We start from the raw sequence: 15,047 nt of genomic DNA, 5'->3' as shown, positions 1-15,047 counted from the left end.
CATCTTTCCTGTTTACGGACGTTGGTTTCCCGCACTTTGTTTAAATACACTGCCATATGAAATAGTTCTACAAAGAAAGCCGTTCAATTGTTTTTATTTTTATTATTATTTCTTGAAATCGGTATGCAAGAAAAAGATTCTGTCACTGGTTATAGGTTCAGATGGAAATATCCGGCTCTCGGGTAACTGTTTAGGCGGTTACTCGGCAAGGAGCCTTGTTACCGCCTAAACAGTTACCCTCGAGGCCGGATATTCCCATCTGCACCTACAACCAGTGAAAGAATCTTATATTCTATATGTTTCACTGTTTGTACCACCAGAAAATTCTCCGTTTTATGATAATAAGGATATGACGGGTTTACAAGAACTGGAAGTTACTTAATACAGAATTATTGTTAAATGATGATTTAATAAATGTTTGTTTGTTTCATTCAACAGTTCCAGATTTCACCGAATACGGAGAGTTGTCATATGCCTATAGGTCTAAGTTTGAAATTTAGTCATGGCGAAATACTAGTAATCACTGACGAGAATTTGCACTTGTGTTACAATCTAAATGATGACAATTGTCATTAGTAATTGCAGTTTGTATCAAGCTTGTATACTATTTTAATCACACTATTGACATCAAGTATAGTTCAGATTTGAAGTCAGCGATGTTTTTGTACTTTTTAATTGAACGGTCTATGATTTAGAAAGTGTTTTTAAATACAATATCGTAGTAGCCTAAATGATTTATTTTGTATAATAAATAATTTTAGCAACACAATACATGAACCGCCTAAATTGTTGTGATAGACAGGTAGGTATAAGCATTGCAGTCTTTTCATTTTGTTGGTGTTGGTGCAATATCTATCAATATCAAATGTCTTACTTAGTATTTTAACATATATAAGTTTTCATATTTAACACAGCGTTTTGTAAATCCATAACAGATCAAACGAAATCATATGGAAGTCTGTTGCGTTGTACGATATATTTTTTCCAAGTTAGTGCACATTATCTTTTATATTGCACAAGCGAAGTGATGCATGTATATGCAAATCAAATAAGGTATAATTTATGAAATTCTTGGCTAGAAACGTACCAATAATGAAGCATTATGCATGGTATTTTGCGTTAAGATGAAATTTATTTTACATGACAAGAAATTGAAAAATATATGAATGGAAGAATGAATCAATTTCATCACACCTAAAAGGTTAATACAAAATGAACCTACAGATTACTGAGCCCCAACCGCTTATGTGGCAAGCGTAACCACAACACGATTTTATTTGTTGAATAAAATCTAACAAGGTTGATTTCCATTATCAACAGATGAGTATAGATTGAACTCTCAAACGTCAAATCAATTTATTATTTAGTGCATTGTAACTCTAAGTTTCGGCCTTCACTATGTTGTAATTACCTCCCCTGATTGCATCTAAAGAAAATGAAAGTGGAAAATCCCGCGCTTTTCTAAATGGCAAAGGGATGGTTTCGACTTTGGCCTGGACACGTTTTCTGAATAAAATAGGCACATGTATTTTAGATGCATTTGTATTCAAAGAGTTATTTTTCACGGTAACTGAAGTGAAGATACAAACAACAATTTACAAGCTGCTGCGTACTAGAATCAAATTCCCTAGCTCCCAAGAGAAGATTTGGACCTAAACTAAAGAGTGGAGAGGAAAATAGACAAAACAGGAAAGGTCAATCATCCATCCATGTATTCACCCATATACATTGTTCCGCACTCAGTACGTGTGGTCGCTATCGGGGAAAAACTTTTGTTTGGGAGGAGCCAGGGTTGAGGTGTGAGGCGGTGGTAGCCTAAAACGCTTACAGCAGTTAATAGGAAGACCCTACGGGACCTTGAGTTTGGGACGGCCCTTGTAGAGGTTGACGGTCTATAAGGGGCCAGTATAGCTGCTACCCCGGGAAAACTCTTGTTAACTCTTGATCGGGTCTCAAACATGGTCCGAGGCTGTTTTTGGAAATTTTCACATTTTTCAGTATGGGCGAACCAGTTCCGCCCCAGACCTTGCGTTTTGGATCGGACTGGGTGGCCGTTGTAGAAGGGGTGGCCGACAACGGTGGATATCTCTTTGTTTTGGAGGAGCCGGAGTTGCGGTGTGAGGCGGAGGAGGCCTGAAATGCTTACAGCAATTATAAGGAGGACCCTGCGAGTCCTTGAGTTTGGGACGGGATCCGGTGACCGTTGTGAAGGGTGCCGGTCTATGGGGTTACAGCATAGCGGCTACCCCGGGAAAACCCTAGTTTACTCAAGATCGGGTCCCAAACTTGGCCCGAGGCCGTTTTTGTGAAATTTACACATTTTTTAGTTTTGGCGTCCCCAGCTCCGCCCAGACATTGAGTTTTGGATAGGACTTCGGCGGCCGTTGTAGAGGCGGTTGTCCGCCATCGGGGGGAAAACTCTTGTTTGGGAGGAGCCCGGGTTGAGGTGTGAGACGGGGGTGGCCTAAAATGCTTACAGCAGTTAATAAGTGGACCCTAAGCGATCATGAGTTTGGGACGTGACCGGGAGGCCGTTGTAGAATGTTACGGTCTATGGAGGACCAGCATAGAGGCTACACCGGGAAAACCCTAGTTTACTCAAGATCGGGTCCCAAACTTGGCCCGAGGCCGTTTTTGTGAAATTTACACATTTTTTAGTTTTGGCGTCCCCAGCTCCGCCCAGACATTGAGTTTTGGATAGGACTTCGGCGGCCGTTGTAGAGGCGGTTGTCCGCCATCGGGGGGAAAACTCTTGTTTGGGAGGAGCCCGGGTTGAGGTGTGAGACGGGGGTGGCCTAAAATGCTTACAGCAGTTAATAAGTGGACCCTAAGCGATCATGAGTTTGGGACGTGACCGGGAGGCCGTTGTAGAATGTTACGGTCTATGGAGGACCAGCATAGAGGCTACACCGGGAAAACTTTTGTTTACTCATGAACGGGTCTCAAACTTGGTACGAGGCCGATTTTGGAAATTTTCACATTTTTCAGTTTGGGAGCCCCCAGCTCCGCCCAAGATCTTGAGTTTTGGATCGGACCGGGTGGCAGTTGTAGAGAAGGTTGTCCCCCACCCGGCACGGGTGGCCACCATCGGGGGAAAACTCTTTGTTTGGGAGGAGTCCGGGTTGCGGTGTGAGGCGGGGGTGGCCTAAAATGCTTACAGCAGTTAATAGGAGGACCTTACGGGACCTTGAGTTTGGGACGGGACCGGGTGACCGTTGTAGAGGGTGACGGTCTATGGGGAGCCAGCATAGAAGCTACCCCGGGAAAACTCTTGTTTACTTGTGAGCGGGTCTCAAACTTGGTCCGAGTTTTTTTTTGGAAATTTTCATATTTTTCCTTGAGTTTTGGATCGGACCGAATGGCCGTTGAAGAGGGGATTGTCTCCAACCCGGCACGGGTGGCCGCCATCAGGGGAAAACTCTTGTTTTGGGAGGAACCAGGGTTGAGATGTGAGGCGGGGGTGGTCTAAAATGCTTACAGTAGTTAATAGAAGGACCCTACGGGACCTTGTTTACTCGTAAGCGGGTTTCAAACTTTGTCCGAGGCCATTTATTGCAAATTTTCACATTTTTCAGTTTGGGCGCCCTCAGCTCTACACCAGACCCTGAGTTTTGGATTGGACCGTGTGGCCGTTGTAGAGGGGGTTTTCCTCCACCCGGCACGGGTGACCGCCATCGGAGAAAAACTTCTGTTTGGGAGGAGCCAGGGTTGAGGTGTGAGGCGGGGGTGGCCTAAAATGCTTACAGCAGTTAATAGGATGACCCTACGGGACCTTGAGTTTTGTACGGGACCGGGTGACCGTTGTAGAGCTTGACGCTCAATGGGGGCAGCATTGCGGCTACCCCGGGAAAACTCATTTTTACTCGTGAGCGGGTCTCAAACATGGTCCGCGGCCGTTCTTAGGAATTTTCACATTTTTCAGTTTGGGCGTCCCAAGCTCCGCCCCACATCTTGAGTTTTAGATCGGACCGGGTTGCCGTTGTAGAGGGGCTTGTCCGCCATCGGGGGAAAACTCTTGTTTGGGAGGAGCCCGGGTTGAGGTGTGAGGCGGGACGGGGTGGTCTAAAATGCTTACAGCAGTTAATAGGAGGACCCTACGGGACCTTGAGTTTGGGACAGGACCGGGTGGCCGTTGTAGGCTGACGGTCTATGGGGGCCAGCATCAGTTTGGTCAACCCCAATTTCGCCCAAGACCTTCAGTTTTGGATCGGACCAGGTGGCCGTTGTAGAGGGGGTTGTCCCCTCACCCAGCATGTGTAGCCGCCATCGGGGAAAACGTTTGCTTGGGAGGAGCCCGGGTTGAGGTGTTAGGCGGAGGTGGCCTAAAATGCTTACAGCAGTTAATAGGAGGACCCAACGGGACCTTGACTTTTGGACGGGACCGGATGACCATTGTAGAGCTTGACGGTCTATGGGGTCAAGCATAGCGGCTACTCCAGAAAAACTCTTGTTTACTCGTCAGCAGGTCTCAAACTTGGTCTGAGGCTGTTTTTGGAAATTTTCACATTTTTAGCTCACATGTCACTTTGTGACAAGGGGAGCTTTTGTGATCGCGCAGCGTCCGTCGTCCGTCTGTGCGTCCGTCCATCCGTCCGTGCGTGCGTAAACTTTTGCTTGTGACCACACTAGAGGTCATATTTTTCATGGGATCTTTATGAAAGTTGGTCAGAATGTTCATCTTGATGATATCTAGGTCAAGTTTGAAACTGGTTCACGTGCGGTTCAAAACTAGTTCAGTAGGTCTAAACATAGAAAAACATTGTGACCTCTCTATCGGCCATATTTTTCATTGGATCTTCATGAAAGTTAGTCAGAATGTTTACCTTGATGATATCTAGGCCAAGTTTGAAACTGGGTCATGTGTCCTCAAAAATTGGTCAGTAGGTCAAATAATATAAAAACCTTGTGACCTCTCTAGAGGCCATATTTTTCACGGGATCTGTATGAAAATTGGTCTGAATGTTCATCTTGATGCTGTTTAGGTCAATTTTGAAACTGGGTCAACTGCGGTCAGAAACTAGTTCAGTAGGTCTAAAAATAGAAAAACCTTATGACCTCTCTAGAAGCCATACTTTTGAATGGATCTTCGTGAAGATTGGTCAGAATGTTCATCTTGATGATATCTAGGTCAAGTTTAAAACTGGGTCACATGCCTCAATAACTTGGTCAGTAGGTCAAATAAAACAAAAACCTTGTGACCTCTCTAGAGGCCATATTTTTCAAGGGATCTGTATGAAAGTTGGTCTGAATTTTCATCTTGATGATATCTAGGTCAAGTTCGAAACTGGGTCAACTGTGGTCATAAACAAGGTCAGTAGGTCTAAAAATAGAAAAACCTTGTGACCTCTCTAGAGGTCATACTTTTGAATGGATCTTCATGAAAATTAGTCGGAATCTTCACCTGGATGATATCTAGGTCAAGTTCGAAACTGGGTCACGTGTCATTAATAACTAAGTCAGTAGGTCAAATAATAAAAAGCCTTCTGACCTCTCTAGATCTTCATGAAAATTTGTCAGAATTTTTATCTTGATGATATCTAGGTCAGGTTCAAAACTGGGTCACATGAGCTCAAAAACTAGGTCACTGTGTCAAATAATAGGGAAAAAACGACGTCATACTCAGTCCAAAACTGGGTCATGTGGGCATGTGGGGACAGGTGAGCGATTCAGGACCATCATGGTCCTCTTGTTCAGTTTGGGCGCTCCCAGCCCCCCCCCCCCCCCCCCAGATCTTGAGTTTTGGATCGGACCGCGTCGCCGTTGTAGAGGGGGATTGTCCCCCATCCGGCACCGTTCGCCGCCATCGGGGGAAAACTCTTGTTTGGGAGGAGCCTGGGTTAGTGTGTGAAGCGGGGGTGGCCTAAAATGCTTACAGCAGTTAATAGGAGTATGCTACGGGACCTTGCGTTTGGGACGGAACTTAATGGCCGTTGTAGAGGGTGACGGTCTGTTGGGGTCAAGCATAGAGGCTATCCTGGGAAAACTCTTGCTTACTTGTGAGCGGGTCTCAAACTTGGTCCGAGACAGTTTATTGGAAATTTTCACATTTTTCAGTTTGGGCGCCTTCAGCTCCACACAAGATCTTGAGTTTTGGATCGGACCGGGTGGCCGTTGTAGAGGGGGATTGACCCCCATCCGGCACGGGTGGTCGCCATCGGGGGAAAACTCTTGTTTGGGAGAAGCCCGGGTTAGGGTGTGAGGCGGGGGTGGCCTAAAATGCTTACAGCAGTTCATAGGAGGACCCTACGGGACCTTGACCTATGGGTGGCCAGCATAGAGGATACCCCGGGGAAACTCTTGTTTACTCGTGAGCGGATCTCAAACTTGGTCCGAGGCCGTTTATTGGAAATTTTCACCTTTCCAGTTTGGGCGCCCCCAACTCCGCCTCAGATCTTTAGTTTTGGATCGGACCGGGTGGCCGTTGTAGAGGGATTGTCCCCCACCCGGCACGGGTGTCCGCCATCGGGGGAAAACTCTTGTTTGGGAGGAACCCGGGTTTAACGGGCGTAGTTTCCGAGAAAAATGCTGCCGGCATGCCTTTCTTTCAGCAGTAAATTTACCAGAAATATATTTAAAAGTGGCTCATTTCTCTCGTTTGCTGTAACAGAAGCCTTCTTTATTGCTGTCATTAACCAATTTACTGCTAGCAGTAACAGGAGGCTGGTATATCGCTTTCATAAAACATTTACTTGCTGGTAGTAAAGTCCCAGTCACACTACACGGTATTGCGTTAACGGACGACTAACGTATAACAAAATTTTCAATCCGTTCGTGTCCGTTCACATGCGTTTCATTTCCGTTTCTCGTGCAGCGCCTGCGCTATTTGTCCAGCAACGTTCGTTTCATCCGTTGGAATGTTTTGAGCATGTTCAAAATTTAGAATGTACACGACCGGACAAAGTTGTCCGTTAGATAAACGGTAGCAATGCGCTGATATGCGTTTTGTCCGTTACTCGTGCGTTCCCTATTCTGAACTTGTACTGTTCGCATCCGTTCTGGTCCGGTTCGCATCCGTTCTTGTCCGATGGACCTGATTCAAGGCCGGACTACTACCGGACATATGAACGGATGTAACGCATTTTCAACGGACGATAACTGACAAGAACGTTGTGTCAGTTTCTCATGCGTTGCGCTTATGTTTTACGCGGTACAAATCCGTTACTAGTACGATGATATCCGTTAATTGAATGTTGTCCGTCTTTTATATGTGGTTTTATCTTGCGGTCATTGTGCGTTTTATGCACCCAATACACCGATCGCGAGAGCACAGAGCAGCAGCGAGGGATACCTTTCACCACCGGATAACTTCCTGCCGCAATGATTTTATACGTTAACGCTTTACGGTGTAGTGTGACTGACACAATACATGTAAAAATCTGGTTTACTAGTGTTATAAACCATTTGCACTGCTAATAGAAATGCATAGAAAATGCGAAAACTGTTTTCATTGGTCATTTTACAACTGGAAGTGACAGTAGTCTTGCAAACTGCTCTCATATATAGACCACTTAACTGCTGGCAGAAACATAATTGAGACTTGTAAACAATTTAACTGCTGGTATTACCATTAGTGAGATTTATCATAATTTCAACACCTTTAAGACAAACATTATGTAAACGGCGAATTTTATAAAAAGTGGAATGATTTCTATGCCCGAAAATACATTCCCATAGCTGGTAACGTGCGAAGTGGAGTTTATAAATAGACTGATGTGTCGTTTGCTCACTGTCGAACCCTTATTTTTGAGCATGTTTTAGTAGAGTAGATCGGGAATAACCGATTCATCAAAATTCTGATTCGGCAGTTCTCTTTTATTTTCCGTTTAGTATTCATATGAAAAATCCTGGATATCTGACTAAAACAGTTTTTGTACTACCCAAATGAATTTTGACAACAGCGTACTTGGTATAGACATTTGCAGTACGGGGTATAAACCGCTTACAGAAATAACCTGTACGGTGTATAGACAAAGATAATTGAGATATACTGACGGTTTTGTTCAATATGATTACTTATCTTTTCTAAATGTCAGTAATGATGTACAAATATGGAACCAAAACAAGAAGCTTAACAAAGATAATGGAACATTATTCAAGTTATGAAACCTTATTTTATTTCTTACGTATTATTGGTATGCTTATATTTCCTTTTTCATTATGTATCTCTGCCTAAAATTATGAAACATTTTACAATGATTATAGTCTGCCTATATATCCAAAAAGAAGGCCTAGAAATTGCCTTTGATGGCATTTTTTTGTTAATGCACGACAGCCATGTTCATTGTTAACTTTATAAAAATTGGAAAAGTTTCAGGGGGGCTGTCGCCTTCTAAGAACCCACATCGATAAGGGGCAAGTGATTTGAAGTCAGCGACCGTAACCACTTGGCCACGGAGGCCCCCCTATGTTAAGTTGAAGTTGAACATCCGTCAATATTTTCAATATGAACATGTTAATTTTATATCAGGTTTGTGACGTCATTAATGACACCACATTAATGACAAAATTGTTTAATCCCGCAGATGGCAGTACATGCCGCATATAGACCAGCACCAAGTTGCATTCATTCTGTGACTTTTTTTGGGGGGGGGGGGGGGGGGGGGGCGGGGTGATTGAGGGGGTTACCTTATTTGAACTGTCATGGCTCAACGAATGTACGCACAACTGATATCGCTGTTATGTTTATTTCATTGAACTGGTCATTAAACAATGTGTCTAATTTTCATTCAAATCTGTCAAAATTTGGCAGAGATAAAAACAAAAGTGTGGAGTTGTTGAGTAAATGATTATAAAATGGCACTGCAAATGCATTTCTTGCACTTCAGGCAGCAATAAAATTGGAATTTAAGCTTTAAACTGACAATGTACATATTGTACCCTTTTTGAGAAATGTGTGCGAAAGAGAAAATATGGTAGGTTTTGAGGAAGAAGACTACATCAGAAAATGAATTACATATAATTATATAAAAATTCTCATATAAAGAGTTAAAATCACTTAACTGTCATGTATACAACCAAGTATTTTAGCTCAATAAGGAGAGCGCAGATCTAATGATCGCGGGGTCGTGATTTCGATCCCCGGGAGAGGTGTCATACTATGTCTTCCATGACAATTTGATAATATACATTGCCAGGAGTAATTTCGTCCTCCACTTCTGAATCATATGGAGAAGTTGGCATTTACTTGCGGGGGAAAAGGCTAGTACTTGTAGAGACCCCAGAAAAACTGATTAGGTTAATTGACCGCCGTTACATTACTGAAATACTGTTTGATAGCAGTTTCTAAAATGTATGAGTTATATCAGAGTGATAGTCTGTAATACACTAGTATGCCTTAGTCATTGTGCAAGATTTAATTAGAATAAATTGGATTTCTTTTCAGCAAATGCAACATAACAGCTGCTTACTCTATGTAGACATTGATGAATTAAAATATTGTCTTTGAAAGAAAGTTAATAGGAATTTCAACCATATTTTAGATATAATCAAAAATACTAATTAAAAGGTCATAGCTTTTCTGCAAAAACAAAACTTTAAGTGAGTATCTTCACAAGCTGATTAGCATTCATGTTAAGTGTTAGGTACAATCTGAAGAGCCATAGTTCTGTTATACATGAATGGACAACAGGTGCACATATTTAAATGTTAACATGTCTAAACAGTGCAGATCAAAGACAGTAAATGCATATTTCAACAAACATGATCGATTTGATATCTAAAACATTTTTATATTCGTATGATCTATTTTTCTCATGATGAATGCAGCAAAAAAGATATGAATGCAAGTACTAAAAAAGTGTATGTAATTTTATCAGAATGACCCATAAATGTTAACAGCATGCATCTTTTGACTTATAGTCTGCCAATATCTTAGGAAAGTATGACTTCTGATGGCATTTTTGTTAATGCCCGGAAATTAGTATAAAAGTGTTAGTTAGGATCATACATGAAATTTGAAAGGGGCTGTCGCCTTCTAGGGTTCCTCATTACAGTATAATGGGATCAAAGGTCAAATGAGTGCATCTACAAATAAACTATGCCGCTATGCACTCGTTTTATTTTCACATAACCATTTAAATTGGTTTAAATATTGTGTCTCAATGGCCGTTAGTATTTTGTAAATAAAACTGATGATAATATGAAAAAATGTATATATAATATATATTATATTATAAAGAATAATATATATCTGGGAAAAGTGGCATCCGATGGCAAAGTGTGTTATAATTCCAGTTATGTACTTCTATTCTATACTCCGTACAGAATAAAACTATCCCCCCTTACAGTATACAGGCGAGAGGAACTATACCCTGTACAGTCCATACATGTGATTGATGATGAACTTCTTTGCAAGTTGAACATGGAAAGTTCCAGTATTTGGCATGGATTAATGTAAGATACAGTGAACAAATTGCAAACGTAATATGCAGTTAGGTTTCTGAACGAAAGAAACTCTGCAGTTGTGCTCAAATCAGCGGTGAGCATCCGAACTTTACACAGTTAATTTCTTCTTTTTTTGCCACGGCAATGTGGTTAGAATGTTCTACATGCATTGTCTATACACTTTAGCTATTTACAAAAGTTTGAATGTAAAAGGCCTGTATGGAAAAAAAACCCGTAAAATATGGATGCAGATTTTATTACCTTGATCCTCTCGTTTATTTTGGCTCACTATACTAGCTATATCTGTACGATGTGTCACCGTGACCGTGGAAGAAACACAGATGTAAAATCATTGCACGCAGCACTTAGCAACAGAACATAACACGTCTTCCGCAATGTCCGTAAAAGAAATGACCATTGAGAAATTTGGTAAACAAAAATGAATACCATTGGATGTTGCACATTTGCGATGCAATAACATTAAATGTAATGGGAACAACAGAATGCGCACGGGACTTAGAACAGAAAACTATTAATAATGCTTTAATGATCTGTATATGATACGGACAAATGTATAAGCGAGAATAGGTTTGACGTCCTATTACACATGTGAAGGAGACTGGTAAAAACTGTTAAAATGTTAAAACTTGTAACACAATTTTACTGCTGGCAGTATTATGTGTAGGACACTGACAAAATAAATGCCCTATGTCATTCTCATCATCTAACTGGTTATACAGCTTTCTTGACTATTGCAAGCTATAAGAAATTGTTGTTTGTTTCATATAAAAATCAGCTAGTTCACAACAATTTTGTTACATTTTCTAGTTTTTCACTCCGTCATAGACCTACTTTATACAAGCATCCATACATTTGCTTCAAGAAAACGAAAAGAAAAAGAAAGGGGCATCGAATAGTTTGCAATGAAATGCAAGTCAACTGAAGTCAGAACCCTCATATTGCTGTTTTCAAGTAAACAACTCAAAAACATGCGGATATTAGAATGAAAAGTGTCCTATTTTATGTAAAAGTCATTCCACGAAAGAAATAATTACGCGCAGATGCGAGAAAATGGAACAAAAATAGGATCTGTTTATTACAGACTTCTTTCGACTACACAACGGGAGCATATTTTTTGACTGAATTACTGGAATATAACTTTGTAACTGCTGGCAGTGGTAGCCGTTAACTGGTGTAAGTATACACCATCAATTGCTGTAACTGCTGGTAGTTAACTGCGACACGCAATAAGCTGCTGTAACTGCTGGCAGTGGTAGCAAAGTAACTGCTGTAACTGCTGGCAGTAGCAGCAGTTAACTACTGTGACTGCTCCTACTGCTGCTACTGCTGTACTGCTAACTTCACGCCGATCTATATAAATAGCAAACCAGTGTATAAAAACATGTGTAGACGGAAACGTTATTTGTATAATAAAAGATATGTGTCTAAAATAGAATCTGTAGTAAATAATTCAAAGATGTTTTGGCGTGAGTTAAAGAAATTGACAGATAAATCCAATTCGCAACCAAATATATCTTTGAACAGCTGGTTTGAACAATTTAACTTGTTTGCAGTGAATGGTGTTGAAGACATTATTGATTATGAACAGGACGATAGAGATACTGATATGAATTTGAATATTGGTGAGATCGAGGACTTTGTTTTCAATTCTAGTATTACAGATGACGAGGTTGTAAATGCTATTATTACAGATAACGTGATTGTAAATACTATAATGTCTTTAAATATACACATCTGGCATATGGTGGTAATCTTTTTCCACAGCATATAGTTTATGGTGTAAATGTATAATGACCTTTTATACGAAAAAAGTTTAACAGATTACTTACAAAAGGTGAATTTCAAGATCAGAGGGCCAAGTCAATAATTATTCCGCTGCATAAGAAAGGAAGTGTAAGCAATCCAAATAACTATAGGTGTATTACATTGTTAGATGTCAAATGTAAAGTCTATATATCAATAAATACCAAAAGGTTGACTTTCTAATTAAACGCGTATAGTAGAATATCAGAATGCCAAGCTGGATTTAGAACTGGCTATTGTACAGTTGATAACGCCTTCATTCTGTATTCTATTGGTAACAAATATTTAAGGTTAATAGGAAAATCGGTATACGTTACTTTTATTGACTTTCAGAAAGCCTTTGATTCGGTTGATCGGTCATTATTGTATGATATTTTGAAAAACAATGGTGTTTAAGGCCATTTATACAAGGCTATACATTCTATTTATGAGTCTGTTAAAGCTTGTGTTAGAACACAACAAGGTTAAACCAGTATATTTTCATGCCCTGTTGGACTACGGCAGGGGTGTAACTTGAGTCCCATTTTGTTTGCCATGTTTATAAACAAATTGTATACTTTGTTATGCCAAAACAATACTAGAGGCATCAATTTATTTCCTTATAGTATGGAAATATTCCTACTTATGTTCGCAGGTGATATTGTCCTTCTGGCAGATACTGTTGTAGGGTTACAAAGGCAATTAAATATTTTAGAAACCTTTTGTTATACAAGTAAACTTACAGTAAATATTTCTAAGACAAAAGTACTGGCCTTTAAGCGAGGCAGACGATTAGTGAGGAGAGAACGTTGGAAGCTTGGTAACAACGCGTTAGATATTGTAAATGGTATGTTGGTATATATTTTTCTATTAGACTGTCTTTGTACAAAATAGCTGAAGCTATGTCGGTTAAATCAAAAAATGTACTGATATATATTTTAATTCTCTTACAAGTTTTGCAATGTTTACCTTATAAAACGTTCTTTGAAATATTTGATACAAAAGTTGCGGCTGTGTTACTTTATGGTTCAGAACTATGGGGACTAAAACATATGCGAAGTGTTGAATCGATACAGGTATATGCGTGCAAATGCTTTCTAAAAGTGAACAGAAGTGCATGTAACGATGCTGTTCTTGGGGACGTTGGTAGGTTCCCCATGTACATATACTCAGCTAAACGTGGTATCAAATATTGGATGCGTTTGTTAACCTTGCCTAGAAATAGATACATCAGATTGTGCTATGAAATGCTTTTATGTTACGATAGTCTAGGTTATATAAATTGGGTTACAGATGTAAAACAATATCTATATACTAATGGATCTGGATATGTTTGGGAATGCCAAGAAGTCGTTTACCCACGCTATTTTTATTTCAATTTGAACAAAGGTTGAAAGACTAATATGTTCAAAACTGGAAGACTAGATGCAATGAAAGTAGTAAACTAATTCACTACAGACATTTTAAACATGCGTACGATGTTGAGAAGTATGTTACATTTGTAGATGTAGCATAATATCGATCCTTTATGACAAATTTTCGAAGTTCTTCACATCTCATGATCGAAAAAGATAGATATTTTCGTTTAGATAGAGAACATCGTGACTGTCCATATTATGAAGTGTTATTGAAGACGAATTTCATTTTGTACTTATATGTCCTTTATATTCAAATATTCGGTCATTATACATTCCAAACTACTTTGTTAACAATGCTACAATGCAAAACTTTTATGATCTAATGGAGGTGACAAACTTATTAGAAACTTAGCAATGTATATATATCATGCTTTTAAGGAAAGACGTCGGCTATTTTTAGACTTTACTTGAACATGCATTTGGTTACAGGTACATAAAAATATTTTAACATGTGTTACTATATAATGCATAATTGACAAGTACTTTATGATTATTATAATTATGTAAATGTAAATGGCCTTTGCTCCAGACATGTAATGAGATGTTATATGTTCTGTATTTCTCTTGTGTATGGGCCGGAGGCCTTATCATGCAATAAAGAATGAATGAATGGAAGTAACACAGTTTAGGAGCATAATATGTGACTTCTCTTGTCTGTAGGAAAAAGGTAAGTAATTTGGTCGAAAATATGCTTCTGTAGTCGAAAGAAGTCCACAGTAGATCCTAATTTTCCCATTTTTTGTTCAAATTCGTGCAGAACGAGTGCTTTAATTTCACCTTTTCACTGGTAGAATACATTCTGCATTTAATGAGACGGTTTTCATGTTTATACACCGCACATGGCAAGTTTTGCAGATCGAAACGGAAAGTAGGGGTGTATTGTGCGGACAAGAGCAAATACGCGCCATTTTTATTGTAACAGACCACAACTGACTGTCATTTCACTAGGAACTATTCAACCCCCTATTTTCTTTTCATTATTGTCATTAATTTATGACAGAGCTTTCATGAGAAATAGGTGTAGGAAACAGTGATGTCCTATAAAGATACGTAAAAACGACCTGAAGTTGTTGTTTTTTATATGAGACAAAATTACTCTATATATATTTCGTGATTATTTTTTACTTTATTATCAAACTATTAGAAGATTTATAATATAATTTGTTGAAATGTTTCGGTTACAAGAATTTTTTTTGCATTCATTGTTTGAAAATGTGAAACATTTTTCCCGTCGTAGATTTCCGTTCTTATCCGTGATTTTCTAAAAATTCTTATTTAATTTACCCGCTCTTGTAGATAGTCCTGCCTGTCTAGTTATTGATAAATATCTAATCCCCAGTTATAACTGGATTATTGCAGAAAAAAACTTATGTCGATGCAAAAATATTGTCCAATATATGCATATTGTATGATATCACAAAATGTTTTATGACTGATAAAATA

General features: G+C 39.6%; 1 protein-coding gene across 1 annotated transcript in view; it reads left to right on the top strand.

Annotated features, from left to right (window-relative positions):
* The window catches only part of LOC128552292 (gamma-aminobutyric acid receptor subunit beta-like), a gene marked incomplete at its 3' end in the record, with an annotated part of 32,811 nt that extends 20,705 nt beyond the window's left edge, over positions 1–12,106 (top strand). The window contains exon 6 of the mRNA XM_053533324.1: positions 11,958–12,106. Coding sequence (XP_053389299.1) covers positions 11,958–12,106 — 149 coding nt within the window. The remainder of the gene's footprint in view (positions 1–11,957) is intronic.
* Positions 12,107–15,047: the final 2,941 nt, after the last annotated feature.

The sequence above is a fragment of the Mercenaria mercenaria genome, unplaced genomic scaffold (assembly GCF_021730395.1).
Source record: "Mercenaria mercenaria strain notata unplaced genomic scaffold, MADL_Memer_1 contig_2244, whole genome shotgun sequence".
Taxonomy (NCBI): domain Eukaryota; kingdom Metazoa; phylum Mollusca; class Bivalvia; order Venerida; family Veneridae; genus Mercenaria; species Mercenaria mercenaria.
The sequence above is the reverse complement of the archived record's forward strand: the minus strand, read 5'-3'. Positions and strand labels throughout refer to the sequence as shown.